Here is a 25,904-nt window from a genome sequence, read left to right as displayed (position 1 = left end):
AGCATGAATACCTAAATTACGGTATAATGCAATATTTGTCATACTAAGTATGGCTTGATTGAGGCTTGATTATTACATTCACACTAGCCTGAATATATCTATTGAAGATAGGTATAAGAAATACTACCCAAAGCATATCATTAGCTCAGCAGCAAGCACCTTATTAAAAGCTTCTGATATTGTCAAAAATATGGTCTTGACACAAAGCTTCAAAATCCCCGTAAAAACCATGATTATTAGTCTCAGCTATTAAAATATTTTAAGATAAGTGAAATTAGTGATTCACTTTTAAATAAAGAAGGACTAAACACAGTATACTAACTTTTAGATAGGAACCAGTCACACCATGTAATATACAACCAAAACCCTCTGACAGCTTGTCTTCATGCACTGACAATGGCATTCACTTTCTTACAGAGTTCTACACTTACTAGAAAAGTCAATTCACAAATGACTGGTACTTTAACAAGCATAGACTGGATAGACTAATTTAGAAGCTCATGCCAAAAAAAAAAAAAAATCATTAACAAAGTTAAGAAAGCAGGAAGCCTCTTTTACTGATGTCTTAAGAACAAAATTATTTTCAAATTTAAGCCAATTATATTAGTGAAAGGGTTTTACTATCTATAGCTATCAATTATATTAAGAATTAGTAAATATAAGCTTAATGTTTTATAATCTCCAACTACGCTATTTTATCTAATTTCTGAAAATTCTCTAAACAGATATAAATCTCACATTGTAAATGGTTTAATGGATTCCCTTTAGCTTTAACATACTTTTTCTTGATAAAAGCATTGCTATGGTGGGGAAGTAGGGGAAGTGTAAGAATCCTGAACTGGAAATCCTACCAGTTTGGACTCAACACGACAGCTCTGAATAGGTCACAGCGATCGGTCAGTTGGAAGGCGGCATTGGATGTCACTGGGGAGATGGGATTCTCATCTTTTCTTTCAAATGGAATGTAGCATCTATTTCTGGCCTAAATAGCAACAGTATTTCAGAGTTTTCAAATCATGTCAATTATTTTCATCTTCCATAAACACAAATCAAAGATGTGAGCTTCAGTTTCTGAAAGCAAAGAATTAATGCACTAGCAAGTTATGGGATTCTAAGCAACACAGAGGATTACCCTCAACTCTATGTGAGACTTCAACAAGTTGTCAAATATATTAAAGTTTACAAAATTATTAAAATAACAAGGATGGCAGAAAACTCTTTTGAGCTAAAAATATTAAGGCAGTTTAGCAAAGATTTTTTTTTTTAGGATTCTCCTACCTGCTTCTCTTTCCAAATTAATTGGTTTTCTTATGTTAAGTATTAAACTAAGGGAATAGGAAGAAATTGATGGAAAACATATTAGGATAACTTAATTACATTAAGAGAAATTATTAAAAGGAATAAGTTATTTTATAACCTTTATTTAAAGGTCACAACTCTCAAAACTCAAGTGCTTGATAAGAAATATACTTACTGCTACCTAAGTAAGTTTTATACAATAGCAGAATAAAACTGAATTCCCTTTGTATGACTGGAAAATACCAGAATCTCATGTGAAACTGTATCAAATAAAACCAGACTCAAAATCTTTCAAACTTATGAAAATTTAATGAACCATAAAAATTTCTTTTTCTATCACAAAAAGGACATTTATAAACCAAAATTACAATGTGTAATTTACATTCAGAAAAAAATAGCACTATAATAAAAACTTTTAACTAAAATCCTATTTAGTAAACTTCTTAGCAACCTTTAAATAAGATCTTACAGTACCTTTGAAACAATTAAGCTGATGGCTTAAATTACTCATATTAATTTCTCCAAATATAGAAGTGTCATTTTCCATGAATATTTGTTTAAACATTTCCCACTTTTCCCAAAGTGGTCAGTTGACAGTTTTGTACATGGTTTTATTATGACCATTATTATGTGCTATGGTTTATTAACTATGCCCAGACACTTTTATTTTAGCCATGTCACAGGTTGCAAACTTTCAAACCTACTCTGGCATCTCTTGATGTATGCCACTTCCTTTCTGTTATTATTTCCACTGCTGCTGCTGCTGCTAAGTCGCTTCAGTCGTGTCTGACTCTGTGCGACCCCATGGACTACAGCCTACCAGGCTTCTCCGTCCATGGGATTCTCCAGGCAAGAGTACTGGAGTGGGGTGCCATTTCCTTCTCCACTGTTTCCACTACCAACTCCCTAAGGCTAAATCAGGAAGCTTAGAGAAATAATTAGTACAACTACTGTTTTAAAGTCAAATTCATAATTACCACTTTACTTTTACCAGGATATGCTTATCAAAAAAAAAAAAAAAAAAGTTATACAAAAGCTCCAGAACTGGAGAGCTTAATACTGAGGCAATAGCCCAAAGCACTAATGACCTCCTCTTATGCAGTTTTATCAGGCTCTGTATGACATGAAAGGGGGCACCAATAATCTCAAAAACACCCAATGTATCCAACTGAAACTACATAGTAAGTTTCTCCCCAAAGAGAATCCCGTCTTTCCAGTGGCAAACAAAGGTCTTTAGCTCTCTAAGCAGTGCTATTTCAGTGGCCACAGTTCTGGCTTGGATGAAAGCGGTAAGAGAGTCACAACTTATTGGCAACAGGATCATGATCGAGTGTTTTATATCAGGTTGGCATTGCTAAGGGAAATAGGAATCCATTTGTTTTCTGACATACAGAAAACAAAAGACCACTTTTTCACTTCCTGCGGAGCATGGGCTTATAAAAGAGATGGTTTATAATTCCTTTGAAATGGGAAACAGGGTCAGATATAAAAGTAGCCTATCATGTTCTCTTTGCTTAAAGGAGAGGAGCACAATGATTTGTCAGGAGGGCAGGTAAATGGTGACAACTGTGATTAAGTAAAAATGTTCACAGACCTATAACATTAGTCAATTTAGCTGTATCAGTCACTTATGATGATTGGACTAAATGAAATACACTGAAGCATATATATTAGGTAAATATGTCTTAACAGAGGTTTTAATTTCCCCAGCAGCCCACACTGCGTCTCCCCATCTTATCCACCCTCATCCCTCCCCTGGTCCTTATGGGAGCTTCCTACTGGTCTTGTTCACCTTTCTGCAGTACAAAATTACCTCTGACCGGGGCTGGCACTCTTCTCCAAGACTGCCACCATGCCTGTTCCATGAATGAGCCTGGAAGGAGCTGCTGTACCAACGGTGTGGCCAGAGAACTCCTCCTGTAGGTATACAAGCCATCAGCCCTGTGACACAGCCCACCTACCATCAGCCCAACGACATCCTGATTCCAAGGATTCCAGCCCAGCAGGAACCACTGCTTCCAGCTTATAGGCTTGAGAGCAAACATTTTTATTGTCAGAGGGGAAAAAAGAGAGTCCTCAACAGCTGAGTTTCACCTGCACAGTTCTTAAAGTGAAGTCAGAGAGGCTTTTAAAAGGACTCCCACCATGAACAATGAATATCCTTGTGTATAACTGAACAAAAACAATGGCAAGACTTGTGGAAGAGTTTCTCAGAGAAGGAAAACTTGAGGGGAAAGAAGAGGAACAACTAAGAGACTGAAAAAGAAAACAAAGGAAAACAAACAACAACAATAAAAAGATCAACAACAGGAGCTTGTAGAAGTCCCAGCCAACACAGCATGTCAAGCCAGACTTCTAAGTCCTACTTCAGGTGGCTTGTTAATTTCTGGGGTGACCTTCTCTGTTTTACTGAGGGAGAAGTATTTCTATTAACCCTTTTACCTACCTCCAAAAGGGACTACTGTACAATCAGTCCACACAGTAGTCCTGCTGCCAAATATATGTAAAGGTCCATTTCTCAGGAAAAATGAGTTTACATTTAAAGAGCATCTATTACTATAGAAGGTAGATGCTTCAACAATCTATCACCAAATGGCATAAAAACAAGTGATACCATGTCCTTTTTTTACCTCAAACTCTAAGCTACTCTAGCAGTCTGGAGTATTTATGTGACCTTCTCTGTAATATCTGAGTCTCAAAAATTCTTACTGATTTAATTTGAACACCCAAGTGAAGCTCTCATTCTTACCAAGTTAAACTAGGTATTTATTACCATTAGGATTTCATATTATACCATGTCTATAGCTTTGTTCCCACTGACAGAGGATACGACATTTTTCATATCTAGACTTCCATCTCCTAAACCTTTTAACCATAGCAGCAGTCATGCCTGAAACACTCCAATCTGATTATTATGCCCTTTATGGAAAAAGAGTATTTTAGAGGCACAAATGGAACACGTATTTATTTGCTATACATATTGGTGGTCAAACAGCATAAAATTAAAAGGAAACCCTACTTCTTGAGAGTTCTACAGTCAGGGGATGAAGATATGCCCCTGGAAAAGTTTCCTTGTAACAGTTCCCATTCCTAGGCAAACACTTTTAGAACACAATATTGATGAGATTTTTAATAGGAAATTTAGAATACATAACATGTTTTATATTCATTTATTAGTTAATAGGTAAGAGTATTGTTGGGTTTTTTAGAATCCTTGTTAAAGCAATAGGTTTCTTTTTTTTTTTTTTTTTAACTTAGGACAAAGGTATGGCAACTATTGACAACACAGTGTAGAAGCGCTGGTTATCTTGGTTACCTCAATCCAATGCTATCGAGCAAACACCCAGTACGCTAGTGGATGACAGTGACAGCAAGGCAAGTTTACACTGTATCTAGCACACACCAGTCATGCAATGGCCCGTAGAAGGCTCATGCCACCAGGCAGAAACAGATATACAAGCCATTAAGTAATCATCCACAGCATGCATTAGAGGTTTCACTGAAAGAACACCAAAGAAACAACTAATGATGTTATTCATTCTTTTAAAAACTTCAGAACCCTCTCCTGAGCTTGTGCATCCTGAAATGGATTATCAACATCTTGATCTAAGTCCTCTCCCCTACAGCAAAGGCATCTTTAAAAAAAACACTTGTCCAGCATTCAAGTAAATGTTTTTCAGTACTGCTATATATATAAATACTTGCAAAGATGTATACAATTTAAGTACACAATTTGATGTGTATAAAAGCCATATCTAAAAAAACAAAAGCATAGATGAGAACAATATATATAGATGTACACATAAGTCATCAGAGTCCATGAGATAGAGATAATACTGATGGCATAGTAGTTTTTCCCTATTCCATTATATTTTGCATCCAATATTCTCTCCTGGCTTTCTCTCCTGATGTGCACAAGAAAAAACTATACTTTAAATAAGCTCCAAACTAGAAAACATAAGTCCATCAGGTGAAAAGGACTGAGTTAGAATGGATCTAAATTTTCTTTCTACCTAAACATACATTTGTAAAGATATAAGCATAATTCTTTTATTAAGTGAGTGTAAACATGAAAACTGACCTTTATCACAGATCCAAAATTCTATTAAAATTAACTCCAGGTTAATTATTTCCTTATGCTGAAATTCTGTAGTCGAATACAGCCTGAAATGAGTGGGCCTTAGAAATCTTGTTAAATGGCATTTGTAATGGTTTCAGTGCTTTCTTCTCTCCTTCCTTATGATTATTTTCATTATGGTTAAGAAGGTTTGTCTAAAAATGAATCCTCAACATTAGGGAAGAGAATGGTCCAGGTCCCCAGGATTTAGGTGAACACCATCAAGAGAACCATCCAGTTGGCCAGGGATCACAGGAACAACATCAAAAGGGAGTTCAAATTCATCTTATTCTGTAAGAATTTTCCCAACTCTAATATGGAGCAGTAGACTGAAGGATCTGGAGGAATTACATGTTCCGTTTACACCAGGTGCTATAAAAACTAAGACTGATACATTTTGCTTTTAATTCTATTTGCATTTTCTTGAAGTCTTAACTCATAAATCAGTATGAGGGGAAAAACAAAAGATCTATAAAATGCTAAAGCTGGAGTCTAATAACTATAAGCTTTCATTTGCATGAAATAATATGGTGTGTATAAACCATTCAGCTACTTCCTACACATTTTAATCCACTAATCAACAATGGCATGAGTCTCTATTGTTAGTCTGTTGAATAAACTGACTTGACTGACTTATTTTTTTAAAATAGAAATTGGAAAAGGCAATCAAAGAATCATAATACCAAGGTAAAAGGGACAAAGTAAGTTAGAATGTGGCTTTGGGAAATCTAATTTTTAAGCAAGAACACAGGATAGAAGTATGGGCATACTGTTACTAATACAGCTATTTGTATCAAGTGATTTCCCAAGCATCTGTGCACCATATTTAGAAGTAAGGCATACGAACATGTGTGATAACTATTGAAAATAAAAAATGCAGCATTCTTAGAAGTACAAAGTTAATGCTGAATGATGAAATGATAAAGCCTTTATGTTTTAAACTATAAAATTCAGGCTTTTCTGAGGAAAGTCAACATTCTTTAGGAGGCAGAAAAGGCCAGGGCTTGCTCCAAAGAGAGAATGCCAAGATAAACGCAAAAACCTAAACAGCTCTGCGTAGGTATTTATTTGGGAAAATGTTCTTACACAGAAGACGACTGGGTCAGTGGGCAGAAGAAATCAATTAATGCCATGCTAGAACATATGCCCACGAAGGTGACAGCAAAAGCTAGACCAGCCCTTTCCAATGCCTGTACTTTCTCACCGTTCTCACCACAGCAGTGATACTTTTCCCTTTGGGTTTAACAAGAGGATGTTTGTCTTCTAACAAACACTACAGTGAATAAGTATTTAGCACCGTGGCTCAGGGGAAGCCAGATTTTCAGGAGTCTCTCTACCACAAACTGATGCCAATTCACACTGTACACCGCTAAACGGGCTCAAGTTCAGTTTTACAAGATGAAAAAGTTCTGGAGATGTGTTTCATGACAATGTGAATATACTCAACACTACCGAACTGTACGCTCACAAATGGTTAAGATGCTAAGGTTAGTGTTAGGTACTGTTTACCACAATGAAAAAAAATTCAAATATTAAAAAAAAAAAAGGGAGGAGTGCTCTAGGTCCTTCAAAACACTACTTTTTAATTGAAAAGCCTATTGCAGGAAAAATTAGCTGATACTTTGACTAAGCACATACTAATTCCTGGAAGTAAGCCTCTTTTAAAAAATGAATATATAGCTATATATAGAAATCCTAGTTTGTACACTTTTGAGACATCCACAGTGTGCTCAGTGATGTGCCTACCAAATGATTTAAATGGATTTCTACACCCCATTCAGAAGGCAACTTTAATATTCTAGCCTTCTTTTCTAAAATCAAAAATTTTAAATGGGGCTTCAGAGAATGCTAACTATTCCTGCCTTAACTCCTTCCTTCAGTTCCATTCTTGGGCGTTAAAATGACACCAAAGCAATTTTCCAAAGAGGCTCCAGAGAAGCTCTGAATTCTCTACCCTGAAACCCCTTAAAGAACGAGATGATTACTCCATGTTGTTCAGTCTGTTTCATAAAAAATCTATCCCAGGCTGGCCCAGAACAAGGTAATTTTATACCACCAACTTTAGGAATGTGAAAGTGTCAGAGAGGCAATGAGTTGAAGCAACAACATTCCTACCTTCCTCAATTTTTTTTGGCAATAGTTCAATGCTTTAAAGAAAATAAAACCATTTTAATTTTATCTACATAAATTCTTTTAGGAAATTAAAACTTCATTTTCTGACTAGCTCTTAAATAAGCAGCAATCTGTATGCAGTTACTAAATTTAGCAATTAAAGATTGAACCAGCCTCACTAACTTCACTTAACTATATAATCTTTTTTTTTTCTTACCAAATGTCACCTCTCCATTTCCACTCTTGTCAAACAATTGGAAAGCCACTATGAACATGGAATCTGGAGCACATAATACAGATTCAAATGCCAAAAACTCTTGATAGGAGATCAACCTAGAATAAAATATAAAATATCATCAGCTGGTAACCTGCCTTTGCAGTATGAACTATAGCTCAGGGCAACCAAATAACTGATGAAGGGAAGTTTCTCTGTAGTGGTATTCCAGATAATAAAGAAAGAAGGAATGATAGAATATTGGTTGGTGGTGGTGTAGTCGCTAAGCCGTGTCCAGCTCTTGTGACTCCATGGACTGCAGCCCACCAGGCTCCTCTGTCCATAGACTTTTTCAGGTAAGCATACTGGAGTGGGTTGCCATTTCCCTCTCCAGGGAATCTTGCTGACTCAGGGACTGAACCTGCGTCTCCTGCACTGGCAGCTGGATTCTTTACCACTGAACCACCAGGGAAGCCCATGATAGAATATTACCCTTTTGTAAACTCTTAACACATTAATGGATCTAAATAATAATCAACAGTCCCTAAATATCACAGAAAGAAAGAGACTGGATGAAAACTAATTGAAACTGAATCTGACCAAGTCTCTAATAGATCAGAGTTTCTAAACCTCTGCACTCAACAGTGACATTTGAAGCTGAATAACTCTGCTGTGGGGGCCTCCTATGCATTGTATCATGTTGAGCAACGTCACTGACCTCTACCCACTAGACGCCAACAATACCTAGCACATTGAGAACGAATGTTTTAAATGTAATCAACAATTTGCAGAAAAAATATAAAGGACAAAGAAAAATGTTAAATTAAACATTACGACAGAAACACACCAGCAAAAATGTAGATTGTGGGAAATTAGAAGTAAACATTTTGGAGTTGGAAAAAAAAACATTTTAAAGAAGATATGGAAGAGAACCTAATTAAAGACCTAAAAGATACAGCAATTAATTACAAAGATACAGATCTTATTTGGATTCTGATTAAAACAAAGTAAAAAAAATTTTTTTTTTAGTTTATAAGAAAATCAGGAAATGAAAATACTGATATAACACAAATGCTTGATAATACTGAGACATCAACATTTTTGAGGTTTGTTTTTGGTAATTTTTCTTATCTCTTAGAAATACACATTGAGATATTTACAGATGAAATTTGTCACCTGGAATTTGCTTCAAAATAATCTAGGGGATAGAGGAATAGGTGGAGATATAAGTAAAACAAACTTAGTAATTATCTTCACAATTATTAAAAGTAGGTGTATTTAAAAAAAAGGTGTAGTCACACTTAATTAAAGTGAACTCTAACATGAACTGGGGTGATTACATGCATCAGCGTAGTTCATCCTTAGTTAAAAAAACAAGTCTTAAAAAAGAATTAATACTCTAGGTGGATAATTTTGACAGAGTTTTGCTTCACTTTTACATATATATATTATACATGTATGTGCGCTTGTGCATTGCGTTGTGAAATCTACTTTTTAGATCAAAAGAGTTTGTAGACCACTGTAGTTTGTAGACCACTGTATTTGGCAAATAAAAGCACAAATTAACCTAAAAAAAAAAGTGGGTGATGAGTATATTGAATTTATTACACTACTTTTTGTTTTATATATTTGAAATGTCACTAATAAAAACTTTAAAGGAAAGTTCAAAACAAAAAGGAAAACCAAAGCTTATTCATCCTATAATACTAACGGCTGTGAAACTAGCCAGTGGCCAAAACTACACTGAACTAGCCTTCAGTGATTTTTTTTCTAATTTATTTTTTTATTGAAGGACCTGCTTTACAGAAGTTTGCTGTTTTCATTCAAACCTCAACATGAATCAGCCATAGGTATACATATATCCCCTCCCTGTTGAACCTCCCTCCCATCTCCTGCCCCATCCTATCCCTCTAGATTGATACAGAGCCCCTGTTTGAGTTTCCTGAGCCATACAGCAAATTCCCATTGGCTATCTGTTTTACATATGGTCATGTAAGTTTCCATGAAACTCTTTCCATACATCTCACCCTCTCCTCCCCTCTCCCATGTCCTTAAGTCTATTCTCTATGTCTGTTTCTCCATTGCTGCCCTGTAAATATATTCTTCAGTACCATTTTTCTAGATTGTGTATATATATGTTAGAATACGATATTTACCTTTCTCTTTCTGACTCTTTTCACTCTGTATAATAGGTTCTAGGTTCATCTACCTCATCAGAACTGACTCAAATGCATTCTTTTTTATGGCTCAATAATATTCCATTGTGTATATATACAACTTCTTTATCCATTCATCCGTCAATGGACATCTAGGTTGCTTCCATGTTCTAGCTTTGTAAATAGTGCTGCAATAAACAATGGGAAACACGTGTCTTTTTCAATTTTGTTTTCCTGAGGGTATAATGCCTAGGAGTGGGATTGCTGGGTCATACGGTGGTTTTATTCCTAGTTTTTTTAAGGAATCTCCATACTGTCTTTCATAGTGGCTGTCTCAATTTACATTCCCACCAACAGTGCAAGAGCATTCTCTTTTCTCCACACCTTCTCCAGCATTTATTGTTTGTAGACTTTTTGATGATGGCCGTTCTGACCAGCCTGAGGTGATATCTCATTGTAGTTTTGATTTGCATTTCTCTAATAATGAGCAATGCTTGAACATCTTTTCATGTGTTTGTTACCCATCTGTACATCTTCTTTGGAGAAATGTCTGTTTAAGTCTTTCCCCCACTTTTTGACTGGGAAAATGACTATACTACCAAATGCAATCTACAGATTCAACTCAATCCCTATCAAACTACCAATGGCATTTTTCACAGACCTAGAACAAGAAAGTTCACAATTCATATGGAAACACAAAAGACCCTGAATAGCCACAGCAGTCCTGAGAAAGAAGAATGGAGCTGGAGGAATCAACCTTCCTGACTTCAGATTATACTACAAAGTTACAGTCATCAAGACAGTATGGTACTGGCACAAAAACAGAAATATAGACCAATGGAACAAGATAGAAAATGGGTACCTTATTTTTGACAAAGGAGGCAACAATATACTATGGGGCAAAGACAGCCTCTTTAATAAATGGTGCTGGGAAAACTGGACAATTACATGTAAAAGAATGAAATTAGAACACTTCCTAACACCATACACAAAGATATACTCAAAATGGATTAAAGACCTAAATGTAAGACCAGAAACTATAAAATTCTTAGAGGAAAATATAGGCAGAACACTTGACATAAATCTAAGCAAGAGCCTCTATGACCCACCTCCTAGAGTAATGGAAATAAAAGTAAACAAGTGGGACCTGATTAAACCTAAAAGCTTTTGCACAGCAAAGGAAACTATAAGCAAGGTGAAAAAACAATCCTCAGCATGGGAGAAAATAATAGCAATGAAACAACTAACAAAGGATTAATTTCCAAAATATATAAGCAGTTCATACAACTCAATGCCAGAAAAACAAACAACCGAATCAAAAAGTGGGAAAGAGCCTTCAATGATTTTATGGAGCATTTGGGCTTCCCTTGCGGCTCAGCAGAAAAAAAAAAAAAAAAAAAAATCCGCCTGCTAATGTAGGTTCAATTCCTCGGTCAGGAAGACCCCTGGAGAAGGAAATGGCAAGCCACTGAAGTAATTCTGCCTGGGAAATCCCATGGATAGAGGACCCTGGTGGGCTACAGTCCTTGGGATTGCAAAAAGTCAACTAAGCACACACACCCACACGCACAATCTTTACATGACTCATTTCAAATATCATTTCCTCAAGAGAATCATCTTAAAAGTCCCCAGATGACTTCACATCCTTACAGCATTTGTTCTGTGCCCCTCACAAAATTCCTGTTAAAGTAATTATGTAACTCATTATTTCAAATCTAATTCCCTGTCAGAAAGTAGGCTTGCCAGAGCACAGGCTTGATTCAGGGCAGGAACTCAAATATTCTTGAAGAAACTCAATTTAGGATATATGACTTTTTAGAGACATGTTTTCCAACACATTTTTAAGAAAATGACTACATTTCACATTTCATTTTATGCCCACTCATCTAAGTCACATTACACATTCAAAGTTACATTTTTATTACTTAAAACATTTTGAAGTATGTTTAAATTACACAAATTACATTATATCCAAAAGCAATGCTGCTGCTATTTACTTGCTAAGTTATGTCCAACTCTTTTGCGACCACGTGGACTGTAGCCTGCCAGGCTCCCCTGTCCATGGGACACTCTAGGCAAGAATACAGGAGCGGGTTGCCACTTTCTCCTCCAGGGGATCTTCCCAACACAGGGATCGAATCTCAGTCTCCTGCTTGACAGGCAGATTCCTGACCCCTGAACCACCTGGGAAGCCCAATATACTCTATGCCTTTGCCCTTTATTGAGGGAAAAGAATGGCTCTGTCGCGGTAGTATTCAGGGCACTGGAGACTATGCCCTCACTGTGCTCATGCTAAAGAATCCTGGGAGGAACAAGCCAATCAAAAACTGTTTATCAAGCCACATGTCATATAACACAGCATATGCATTACTAAAAAATATAGTAAAACTCTATAAAGTATGATTATCAGTACACAAATTTTCAGGTAGTAAAAACAGTGGTATCATCCTGACTATATCCACACACTCCTACAAAGCAATGAGCAATTTGTGGTTCTAAGTTCTGAACAAAACTCAAGATCAATGAGAATGTATAACACAAATACAATAGTGATCTAGGGAACCAGTTAGAATAGGTTGTCACTTTCTATATTATGAAATTTAGAAACATTTGAAATTTTTATATTTATAATGAAGAATTAGCACTATTTCTTCTGCTCATAACATTAACTTTTAAAATAAAAATGAAAAGTCGCTAGGCTGATTATAGGGGGAAGAACAACGCATAGCATCTTGATTTTTTCAAAACACACCAAGTCTCAGCAAATAGACATAAAAATACAATTACCCTGAAATATAGAATATTAGATTTTAAACATATTTCATGTTCAGTAGTAAAACTTTCTGTATTTATGAGAAGAGGTCAAAGGTTTTTTCCTTAACTAGCAAAGGTCATAAATGGTTGGCTGGCAAACCAATCATTTGCTTTTTAGGAGTCACGCTGGTATCACTTACACGTGGAATCTAAAGTATGTCACAAATGAACACATCAACAAAACAGAAAGACTCACAGACACAGAGAACAGACTTGGGGTTGCCAAAGGAGAGGTGGGGCGGGAAAGGGATGAAGTGTAAGTCTGGGGTTGGTAGAGGCAAACTATTACATTTAGAATGGACAAATGACAAGGACCTCATGTATAGCACAGGAACTATATTCTGTGATAAACCATAAAGGAAAAGAAAACTGAAAAAAAGAATGCATACATGTACATAAGTGAGTCATTCTGCTGTATGGCAGAGATTGGCACAACATTGGAAACCAACCACATTTCAATTTTATAAAAAAAAGTTCTATATTAACCTAAATGGAAAAAGAATTTGAAAAAGAATAGATGCATATATATGCATAAGTGAATCACTTTGCTATACACTTGAAACTGACACAACACTGTTGATCAATTATATACTTCAATGTAAAATACAAGTTAAAAAATAAAAGTTAAATTAATAAAACAAAAAAGCACAGGGAAAAAAAATATACACACATTCTATGAACTTTATTAAATATCTACATTTTTATCTACTAGTATATTCAGAAAGGCAAATCATATATTTATGCAATTTAGAGTCAGAAGGACCCTTAGAAAATTCAAAGAACTGATTTGTACAAATACATTCAGCAACTCAGTGAGCCACGGTGAAGACTCAGCTCCTACCTTCAATCAATCCAGTGTACACCATCCTGTCCCCCAACCCCAAATTTAAAGTTATAGCTGAAAAATACAAAAGGTATCTGCTATCTCTAGCAAGTAGAATATTATTATAAGAAGGCATTTGGGGGATACTGAGCCAAACCTTAATACTCAGTTACCTTTGTTATACAGGGTGATTTATTTGAAGAAAGTCAATAAAGAAACACAAAAGCATCAGCAAACTCAAAATAAGTCACTTCGTACTGTGCAGCCTTAAAAAGGAATGAAATTCTGATACATGCTACAACATGAATGAATCTTTAAAACACCATGCAAAGTGAAATAAGCCAAATGGAAGCGGAAAAATATTATTTCACTGATATGAAGTACTTAGAACAAATTCATAAAGACAGAAAATAGAATAGTGGTTACCTGGAACTGGGTACTGGGAGAGAATGGGGACTTGTTTAATGACTGTGGACTTTCAGTATGGGAAAATGAAAAAGTTGTGAAGCTGAATACTGGTGAAGAAATGAATGTGAATGTGCTTCAGTCCAGTTTAGTCACTCAGTCATGTCTGACTTTTGTGACTACATGGACTGCAGCATGCCAGGCTTCCCTGTCCATCCCCAACTCCCGGAGCTTACTCAGATTTATGTCCATTGAGACGTTGATGGATCGTCTCATCCTCTGTCGTGCCCTTTACCTCCCACCTTCAACCTTTCCCAGCATCAGGGTCTTCTCAAATGAGTCAGCTCTTCACATCAGGTGGCCAAAGTACTGGAGTTTCTGCTTCAACATCAGTCCCTCCAATGAATATTCAGGACTCATTTCCTTTAGGATGGACTGGTTGGATCTCCTTGCAATCCAAGGGACTCTACCAGTCTTCAACACCACAGTTCAAAAGCATCAATTCTTTGGCGCTCAGCTTTCTTTGTAGTCCAACTCTCACATTCATACATGACTACTGGAAAAACGATAGCTTTACTAGATGGACGTTTATTGACAAAGTAACGTTTCTGCTTTTTAATATGTTGTCTAGGTTGGTCATAGCTTTTCTTCCAAGGAGCAAGTTTCTTTTAATTTCATGGCTGCAATCACCATTTGCAGTGATTTTGGAACTGCAAAAAAAAAATACAGTCTCTCACTGTTTCCATCGTTTCCTCATCTATTTGCCATGAAGTGATGGGAGCAGATGCCATGATCTTTGTTTTCTGAATGTTGAGCTTTAAGCCAACTTTTTCACTCTCCTCTTTCACTTTCATCAAGAGGCTCTTTAGTTCTTCTTTACTTTCTGCCATAGGGTGGTGTCATCTGCATATCTGAGGTTATGGATATTTCTCTCAGAAATCTTGATTCCTGCTTGTGCTTCATCCAGCCTGGCGTTTCTCATGATGTACTCTACATATAAGTTAAATAAGCAGGGTGACAATATACAGCCTTGACGTACTCCTTTCCCGATTTGGAACCAATCTGTTGTCCCATGTCCAGTTCTAACTGTTGCTTCCTGACCTGCATACAGATTTCTCAAGAGGCAGGTCAGGTGGTCTGGTATTTCCATCCCTTGAAGAATTTTCCAAGATGTTCATGATCCACACAGTCAAAGGCTTTGGCATAGTAAGCAGAAGTAGATGTTTTTCTGGAACTCTCTTGCTTTTTCTATGATCCAACAGATGTTTGCAATTTGATCTCTGGTTCCTCTGCCTTTTGTAAACCCAGCTTGAACATCTGGAAGTTCATGGTTCATGTACTGTTGAAGCCTGGCTTGGAGAATTTTGAGCATTACTTTACTAGCGTGTGAGACGAGTGCAACTGTGCAGTAGTTTGAACATTCTTTGGCATTGCCTCTTTTTGGGACTGGAATGAAAACTGACCTTTTCCAGTACTGTGGCCACTGATGAGTCTTCCGAATTTGCTGGCATATTGAGGGCAGCACTTTCACAGCATCATCCTTTAGGAGTTGAAATAGCTCAACTGGAATTCCATCACCTCCACTAGCTTTGTTCATAGTGGTGCTTCCTAAGGCCCACTTGACTTCACATTCCAGGATGTCTGGCTCTAGATGAGTGATCACATCATCGTGATTATCTGGGTCGTGAAGATCTTTTTTGTACAGTTCTTGTGTGTATTCTTGCCACCTCTTCTTAATATCTTCTGCTTCTGTTAGGTCCATACCATTTCTGTCCTTTATTGAGCCCATCTTTGCATGAAATGTTCCCTTGGTATCTCTAATTTTCTTGAAGAGATCTCTAGACTTTCCCATTCAACTGTTTTCCTCTATTTCTTTGCATTGATCACTGAGGAAGGCCTCCTTATCTCTCCTTGCTATTCTTTGGAACTCTGCATTCACATGGGTATATCTTTCCTTTTTCGTTTTGCCTTTTTTCTTTTCTCAGCTATTTGTAAGGGCTCCTCAGACAACCATTTTGCCTTTTTGCATTTCTTTTTCTTGGGGATGGTCTTGATCACTGCCTCCTATACAATGTCATGAACCTACATCAGTAGTTCTTCAGGCACTCTATCAGATTTAATCCCTTGAATCTATTTTTCATTTCTACTGTATAATCATAAGGGATTTGATTTAGGTCATACCTGAATGGTCTAGTGGTTTTCCCTACTTTCTTCAATTTCAGTCTCAATTTGGCAATAAGGAGTTCATGATCTGAGCCACAGTCAGCTCCTGGTCTTGTTTTTGCTGACTGTATAGAGCTTCTCCATCTTTGGCTGCAAAGAATGTATCAGTCTGATTTCAGTATTAACCATCTGGTGATGTCCATGTGTAGAGTCTTCTTTTGTGTTGTTGGAAAAGGGTGTTTGCTGTGACCAGTGCATTCTCTTGACAAAACTCTATTAGCCTTTGCCCTGCTTTGTTCTGTACTCCAAGGCCAAATCTGCCCGTTACTCCAGGTATCTCTTGACTTCCTACTTTTGCATTCCAGTCCCCTATAATGAAAAGGACATCTTTTTTGGGTGTTAGTTCTAGAAGGTCTTGTAGGTCTTCATAGAACTGGTCAACTTCAGCTTCTTCAGCGTTACTGGTTGGGGCATAGACTTGGATTACTGTGATACTGAATAGTTTGCCTTAGAAACGAACAGATATAATTCTGTTGTTTTTGAGATTGCATCCAAGTATTTCATTTTGGACTCTTTTGTTGACTGTGAGAGCTACTCCATTTCTTCTAAGGGATTGTTGCCCACAGTAGTAGATATAATAGTCATCTGAGTTAAATTCACCCATTCCAGTCCATTTTAGTTCACTGATTCCTAAAATGTCGATGTTCACTCTTGCCATCTCCTGTTTGACACTTCCAATTTACCTTGATTCATGGACCTAACATTCCAGGTTCCTATGCAATATTGCTCTTTACAGTATCAGACTTTACTTCCATCACCAGTCAAGTCCACAACAATGAGTTGTTTTTGCTTTGACTCCATCTCTTCATTCTTTCTGGAGTTATTTCTCCACTGATCTCCAGTAGCATACTGGGCACCTACCGACCTAGGGAGTTCATCTTTCAGTGCCCTATCTTTTTGCCTTTTCATACTGTTCATGGGGTTCTCAAGGCAAGAATACTGAAGTGTTTTGCCATTCCCTTTCCAGTGGACCATGTTTTGTCAGAACTCTCCACCATGACCTTGGGGGGCCCTACACCACACAGCTCATGGTTTCATTGAATTAGACAAGGCTGTAGTCCATGTGACCAACCTAGACAGCATATTAAAAAGCAGAGACACTACTTTGCCAGCAAAGCTCCGTCTAGTAAAAGCTATGGTTTTTCCAGTAGTCATGTACGGATATGAGAGTTGGACTATAAAGAAAGCTGAGCGCTGAAGAATTGATGCTTTTGAACTGTGGTGTTGGAGAAGACTCTTGAGAGTCCCTTGGACAGCAAGGAGATCCAACCAGTCAATCCTAAAGGAAATCAGTCTTAAATATTCATTGGAAGGACTGATGCTGAAGCTCTAATACTTCGGCCACCTGATGAGAAGAACCGACTCACTGGAAAAGACCTTGATTCTGGGAAAGATTGAAGGTGGGAGGAGAAGGAGATGACAGAGGATGAGATGATCCATCACCAACTCGATGGATGTGAGTTTGAGTAAGCTCCCTCAATGGACAGGGAGGCCTGGTGTGCTGCACTCCATGGGGTCACAAAGTCAGACCCAACTGAGCGACTGAACTGTAACTGAATCTTAATGAAGATAATGGCAATCTCCTTCAAAAGGGCCCATGCACGCATGGTTGCACTCAGTGCCCCCAACCCTGCACCAGGCCACCGTCAACCCACGGAGACTCCTGGACACTCATGGCAAGTCTGGGTCAGTCTCTTGTGGGGTCACTGCTCCTTTCTCCTGGGTCCTGGTGTGCACAAGTTTTTGTTTGTGCCCTCCAAGAGTCTATTTCCCCAGTCCTGTGTAAGTTCTGGTGGCTCTATGGTGGGGTTAATGGTGACCTCAGGCCACTGCTGACCTGTCCCTCCACAGGAGACAGTCAAACACTCAAACGCAGGTCTGGCTCACTCTCTGTGGAGTCTCCTGGTGTGCACAAGTTTTGTTTGAGCCCTCCGAGCGTCTCTGGCAGGTGTGGGGTTTGATTCTAAAAATGATTTTGCCCCTCCTACCAACTTGCTGGGGCTTCTCCTTTGCCCTTGGATGTGGGGTACATTTTTTTGGTGGGATCCCACATTCTCCTGTCAACAGTTGTTCACCAGCGAGTTTTAATTTTGGAGTTCTCACAGGTTGCACACTTCAAATGCATATACATGTATCCATTCTTTCTGTTTTGTAAGTTCGTTAGTATCATTTCTTTTTAGATTCCACATATAAATGATGTCATACAATATTTCTCCTCCTCTGTCTGACTTATTTGACTCAGCATGACAATCTCTAGGTTCAGCCATGGTGCTGCAATAGCATTCATTCTCTTTAATGGCTGAGTAATATTCTACTGCATGTATGTACCACATTTTTTTTATCCATTCCTCTGTTGATGGAAATTTTGGAAAACTCAGCAGTGCCCACAGGACTGGAAAAGGTCAGTTTTCATTCCAGTCCCAAAGAAAGGCAATGCCAAAGAATGCTCAAACTACCGCACAATTGCACTCATCTCACACGCTAGTAAAGTAATGCTCAAAACTCCCCAAGCCAGGCTTCAACAACATGTGAACTGTGAACTTCCAGTTGTTCAAGCTGGATTTAAAAAAGGCAGAGGAACCAGAGATCAAATTGTCAATATCTGTTGGATCATTGAAAAGCAAGACAGTTCCAGAAAAACATCTATTTCTGCTTTATTGACTATGCCAAAGCCTTTGACTGTGTGGATCACAATAAACTGTGGGAAATTGTTCAAGGGATGGGAATACCAGACCATTTGACCTGCCTCTTCAGAAATCTGTATGCAGGTCAGGAAGCAACAGTTAGAAATGGACATGGAACAACAGACTGGTTCCAAATAGGAAAAGGAGTACATCAAGGCTGTATATAGTCACCCTGCTTATTTAACTTATATGCAGAGTACATCATGAGAAACGCTGGGCTCTATGAAGCACAAGCTGGAATCAAGATTGCCAGGAGAAATATGCATAACCTCAGATATACAGATGACACCACCCTTATGGCAGAAACTGAAGAACTAAAGAGCCTCTTGATGAAAGTGCAAGAGGAAAGTGAAAAAAGTTGGCTTAAAGCTCAACATTCAGAAAACAAAGATCATGGCATCTGGTCCCATCACTTCAAGGCAAATAGATGGGGAAACAGTGACAAAGTTTATTTTTGGGAGCTCCAAAATCACTGCAAATGGTGACTGCAGCCATGAAAGTAAAAGATGCTTACTCCTCGGAAAGAAAGTTATGACCAACCTAGACAGCATATTAAAAAGCAGAGACATTACTTTGCCTACAAAGGTCCATCTAGTCAAGCTATGGTTTTTCCAGTAGTCATGTATGGATGTGAGAGTTGGACTACAAAGAATGCTGAATGCTGAAGAATTGATGCTTTTGAACTGTGGTGTTGGAGAAGACTCTTGAGAGTCCCTAGGACTGCAAGGAGATCCAACCAGTCCATCCTAAAGGAGATCAGTCCTGGATGTTCACTGGAAGGACTGATGCTGAAGCTGAAACTCCAGTACTTTGGCCACCTCATGCGAAGTGTTGACTCATTGGAAAAGACCCTGATGCTGGGAGGGATTGGGGCAGGAGAAGGGGATGAGAGAGGATGAGATGGTTTGGTGGCATCACTGACTCAGTGGAGATGAGTTTGAGTAAACTCTGGAAGTTGGTGATGGACAGGGAGACCTGGCGTGCTGTGGTCCATGGGGTCAGGAAGTGTCGGACACGACTGAGAGACTGAATTGAACTGAATGGCTTTTACTTTTAGACAACCTATCATGCTATTTATACAATGTTGTTTCTCCATGGCTCTCCAGGGACTTCCCTGGCAGTTCAGGGGTTAAGACTCCGAGCTTCCAATGTGAGGGGCCCGGCTTTGATCCCTGTTCAGAGAACTAAGATCTCATATGCCCTGTGGCACAGCCAAATGAAATACTTAGAAACAAAAAGCAATAAAAAAAATACATGGCTGTCCATAGCAAGCACCTGTATCAAAACACTCTTGCTTACTTTACTATTTATTAGAGGAAAGGGAGCCAGGAGAAGAGAAAGGGAGCAGTTAACATGCTAAGAAAACAAGGGAGGGCAGGCAAGGATAGAACACAAAAGGAACACAGTATTAACCACCCCTAAACCTGCTTTGATGCTTTTGAACTGTGGTGTTGGAGAAGATTCTTGAGAGTCCCGTGGACTGCAAGGAAATCCAACCAGTCCATTCTAAAGGAGATCAGTCCTGGGTGTTCTTTGGAAGGACTGATGCTAAAGCTGAAACTCCAATATTTTGGCCACCTCATGCGAAGAGTTGACTCATTGGAGGGATTGGGGGCGGAGGAGAAGGGGACAACAGAGGATGAGATGGCTGGATGGCATCACCGACTCAATGGACGTAAGTTTGAGTGAACTCTGAGAGTTGGTGATGGACAGGGAGGCCTGGTGTGCTGCGATTCATGAGGTCGCAGGTTCAGACATTACTGAGCGACTGAACTGAACTGAAACCTGCTTTTCTCATATACTTAAGTAAATCATTCAAACTTGTTTATACTAGTTCTATTCAGATTTGGTCTGGAGTAACTATAAACAGTATTATGTGATTCTTGTCAAGTTACATACCAATATAGGCCATGCTGTGCTTGTTCACGTCTGACTCTGCAACGCCATGGACTGTAGTCCACTGTCCACAGAATTTTCCAGGCAAGAATCTGGAGTGGGTTGCCATTTCCTACTCCAGGGGATCTTTCTAACCCAGGGATCTAATCCATGTCTCTTGCGTCTCCTGCATTGGCAGGCAGATTCTTTACCACTGTGCCGCCTAGGAAGCCTATATGCCTACAGGACTGGCCCTCAAAAAACTATAACAGAATCAAGGAATACCTCTTGGAGTTGGAAAAAAGATAAACCAACTAAACTATCCTAACTTTCATCACTGCCCTGCTTAAAGGAGTAGGAAATGGAACAATAGAGAAAAGATAGCTTTTTAAAATGATTACAAGAAGATGAGCTAAAAAGTAAGAGAATTAATCGTGTGTTATTGGACAAGCCAATCAATCTCTCTGGAGTTCATTTTCCTTAAATGTGAAATGAGGAAGGGCTGGCTACTTGGAATAAGTTTAAACATCATCAATGCCTTTGATTTTCTTAAATTAAAAGTATTTTAAAAAAATTTAACAATGATATTTAACCCTTCTGAAATCATAGACCCTTTGAAAAACCTGTGATTTCTGCCCAGAAAAATGAAAATACAAAATCATTCATTTTTGCATTATATTTCAGTAAGTTCAGGAAACTATGAAGACCATCCATGGGTGGGAGGTTTCTAGAAAATTGTACCTTTCTCTGCTTTTAGAAATAATCTATATGTTTATAATTTTTATGACCTAACTTTATGAATCAAATTTCCTACCCAATCTGAATCTGACTTATTCTAGGGAGGGAGGGGAAAAAAGGAAGTGTAAGTAGTTTTTAAAATTTTAAATAGAACAAATACATCTTTTCAAAAAAGAAACAGCTTGCTTTTTTAAAGTAAACAGTATTCAACATTATTAGATTCTTTACTAGCCAAAACCCATTTTTGATCGATTCTACCCTGGCAACTTAAACACTCGATTCCACTTGATCACACTTTAACAGCACAACTGCTTCCGACAGAACCACATGAGGCTTCAAATCAGATACACCAGTGGAATGGATCAGAACATATGGTCACAAAAGGAAGCATCTGAAAAGATATGGAGGAAGCTTCTGAAAAGAAACGTCTGGCAAGTCTCAGACCAAGTTAATGACAATAATTAAAATTTCTAAATTTGAAGAAGGAATTCTGAGTAAATACCATTAATTTTTATATGCCTCACTGTCTAATCACTATTGAAAGACCCAAGGACTGAATGGGCCACGGTTACCTGGCAGCCAATTTGACTTTTTCTGGAGACTGGGCACAAAATGTATACAAGTTCCTCAATATCTGTCAGTGATGAATTATAGAAAACCTTTCCAAGATATAAAATACTCATAGTAAATTTCATGCACTGTGCTAAATTCTGTGAGAAAATAGAAATGAATACAATAACCCTGGATTCAAAGACCTTAGAAACCAACACTTCCACTGTATTTCGACAGCCTTCTAAACATTTTAAAGAGTTAAAACTAATTTTGCCTAGTTTTTCACACAAGCCCCTCTACAGGCAAGAAAAAGAAACTGGGCCCTTGGAGTCCTGGGGCTCTAGCTCAGAACTCACAAAGCAAAGAATACAAATATTCCATTCCCTCCCTAATACAGTCCTACTAGATTTTAATATAAAAATGCCCTTCCCCCTTGATTTGAGTAAACTGACACTCAAGTAAGATGCACTTTGTAATTACTGTGACTGCACACATGCCTACAATGCCAGGCTAAAAATACCTCCAAGTCTGAGAGTCACAAGCCTATAGGATACTAGTCAAAGCTTAGCACACAAGGTCCCCAGCTGTGCCCCCATTACTCTGACAACCTGCCCACTGTGGAGGCAACACAGACATGCAGGTGCCCCTTGATGGGTTTTGTGGGGGGGAAGTAGAAAAGAATAGCTTTATTGCTTTGCTAGGGGACACAGTAGGCTAATGCCCTCAAAACTGCGTTTCCCTGCCCCTTGATGTTTCATGCCAATTGTTCCCTTTCCTGGAATGCTCCCTCTTTGTCCAGCAAACTCTTTCTGTCTTGCCAGATTCACTCAAGCATTACTTCTTCTAGGATGCTCTCCTGAACACCCAAAACAGAGTTAATTATGCTGTCTTAGGTGTCCCTTGTATATTTCATATGGTTCTATCATAGCACCTTATTCCCAAAGTATTACTTTTTCTCTTTGTTTACTCATCCTTTCTCACTAAGCCATGAGTTTCTTCTCAAGGTCATGAACCTCATTTTGTTTATATTTCTAATGTTCAACAGTACCTGGCAAATGATGGCTGTCTCATAAATACCTGACAGATAAATGAATAAGTATCACTCTAAATGCTTCCTTATTATTCCTTATAGCAGTTATAACCACCTAATGTTATAGTTTACTTTTAAATTTTGTTTATTGTTTTTCTGTGGTTTATTCACTGATGGAATTCTAGTACATAGAACGTGCCTAAAACATAGTAAGTACTCGATATTTACTGAATGAGTGAATAAAAGATAACTTAGCCATCTGAAAACCATTTTGCTCAGATTATTCAACATAAAATACAGCTTTGCATGTATTTTTTTTTCCAAAAAAAAGAAAGAAATGCAAGTATACTTGATAATGGCAGTAAATAACAATTTTTTTAAACTTCTAAGAAAAGATATGGTTTATTAATATTAAAATTCTAAATGGTCATGGGTAAGTTTATGGTTTTCCCATTTTTTCAGTATGATATTGAATAACATTAGCTTTTAAGAACAGCATACAAGTTCTTACCCATCCTTGGTTTGATCGGCTACTCCTGCCAAGAGCTGCACAATCTTCGGATTGCTATTTGGATCATTATACAGTCCAAGATAGCGCTGGACAAAGTCTTCCGGGGTCATGTAATGTTCTCCATCAACCTCAGTACTGGCATACTAAAAAGTAAATAATGCATACTTAAAATTAAAATTGTTCAGTATCTTTTTGTACCCAGCAAAAGTTTTCTGAAAAAGTAAATTAAATGCCAGTATCATAATCAAGGTAGCAATAAATGCAGAAGTTTTCTCTGGATAGTCCAAAAACAGACACCCAGAGCCTGAGTTCAGAACATTAGCAGAGTATTGATACATGCTACAATATGGATGAACCTTGAAAACACTTTAACTTAAAGAAACCACACAAAAGACCACATACCACATGACCTCATTTATATGAACTGTCCATAAGAGGCAAATTCATAGCATCAGAAAAGTACAGGAGTAGTTGCCAGGAACTGGAAGGAGTGGGGAATGGAGTTAACCACTTTACATAGGGGGAGTTTCTTTGGGGGTGATAGAAATGCTCTGGAATTAGACAGTGGTGACAGTCACACAACTTTGTAAATAAACTGAAAAAAAAAAAAAACAACACCGACTTGGACACTTTAAAATGGTGAATTTTACGGTGTGTGTGTGTGTGTATGTATATATACACATAAAGAAATATGAGAAATATAAAGAAAGGTGAAAGGGCAACCAAGGTGAGAAAGCCTCAAAGCCTCTGGAGGCTTCCTGATGGCAAGAGACGGGTGTGGAGACACAACAGCCAAACCTTAAAAGGGAAATGAACAACAGCATAACAAACAAGACCTTCCAACACAGGTATTCCTTCTAAGTACCAGAAGCTGGAAAAAAGAAACAAAAAAATTCTGCCTTTTATGTCAATAATTTTAGAGAATAAAATAATAATAATACCTGCTTATTAAATAAACACCTCAATGTATAGTAAGGGTTTTATGTACTATGGTAAAGAAGGCTCAGCACCAAAGAATTGATGCTTTTCAACTGTGGTGTTGGAGAAGACTCTTGAGAGTCCCTTGGACTGCAAGGAGATCCAACCAGTCCATCCTAAAGGAGATCAGTCCTGAGTGTTCATTGGAAGGACTGATGTTGAAGCTGAAACTCCAATACTTTGGCCACTTGATGTGAAGAGCTGACTCATTGGAAAAGACCCTGATGCTGGGAAAGACTGAAGGCAGGAGAAGGGGATGACAGAGGATGAGATGGTTGGATGGCATCACCAAGTTGACAGACATGAGTTTGATTAAGCTCTGGGAGTTGGCGATGGACAGGGAAGTCTGGCGTGCTGCAGTCCATGGGGTCGCCAAGAGTCAGACATGACTGAACTAAACTGACTGAACTGGTGACCAAACATGAACAACCAAAGCGTTCCTCTATGGGTTGCAGTCGATTAACTTACCTACTTCACTCAACTATCAGAGTAATAACATTAGAACATTTCCCAGAATTGAGAAATACAAGGGGCCACTAAGTGCCAAGCACAGTCAATTAAAACAAAACAAAAACCCATAGCAGGGTTTGACTCATCATCATAAAATTATAGAACATCAGAATAAAGAGAAAATCTTAAATGTTTTCAGAGGGAAAAAATAGGTCATGTGTAAACAATTATGAATCATGGGCCTCAATGTTTCCCAACAGAACCTTTGAAAGCTTGAAGACAATGCAATAAGGCACTGAAAATTCAAAGAGAAATGATTTCTAACCAAGAATTCTAAACTGAGCCAAACTTTCAATCAACAGTAAGGGTAGGTTAAAAGTACTTTGGAATATCCATATTTTCAATATGCTTTTCCTCCCTTTTATGTACCCTTTCTCAGGAAGCTATGGGATAATTTGCCCCATCAAAAAGACAGCATGAACCAAGTAATAGAAAGATGGAGGATGATCCAACCCAGTGAAGTGGCCAAGGGAAACCCCAGGACAACATTTGTGCTGCAGGTCTCTGGAGTGCCAGTCCTGGCTGGCAGAGGGAGGGCTCCAAGAGAGCAAGCCGCTAGGGAAACTGCAATGTCAGATTATTCGAGGCATTTGGCTTTGTGGAAAATAACCCTGGGAGGAGCCTAAATCTTTACACAAATGTCATCTTCTCAATGAGACTTACCCTTTATCACCCTATTTAGCATTGCCACCCAGACTTGTATTTATATTCCCAATTCCCCGATGGTGTTCTGCTTTCCCCCTTGGCACCTATCAACTACCACACTATGTATTTTACTTATTATGTTTGTTGTCTATCTCGCAAGGGGCATGTAATATCACAAAAGAAGGAATTTTTGCCTAGTATGTTCACTGATGTATCCA

At 38.1% G+C, this 25,904-nt stretch overlaps 1 protein-coding gene across 3 annotated transcripts in view; it reads right to left on the bottom strand.

Annotated features, from left to right (window-relative positions):
• Window positions 1-25,904, bottom strand: part of SLC25A12 (solute carrier family 25 member 12) — a 98,623-nt gene that overhangs the window by 54,288 nt on the left and 18,431 nt on the right. For 2 of the 3 annotated variants that reach the window (NM_001101194.2, XM_005202346.4), the window contains 2 exon segments: window positions 7,746-7,861; window positions 23,554-23,696. In NM_001101194.2, the coding sequence (NP_001094664.1) occupies window positions 7,746-7,861; window positions 23,554-23,696 (259 nt within the window). 3 annotated transcript variants of the gene reach the window in all.

Source organism: Bos taurus, chromosome 2 (genome assembly GCF_002263795.3).
Source record: "Bos taurus isolate L1 Dominette 01449 registration number 42190680 breed Hereford chromosome 2, ARS-UCD2.0, whole genome shotgun sequence".
NCBI lineage: Eukaryota > Metazoa > Chordata > Mammalia > Artiodactyla > Bovidae > Bos > Bos taurus.
This window is presented reverse-complemented; position numbering and strand designations above follow the sequence as displayed.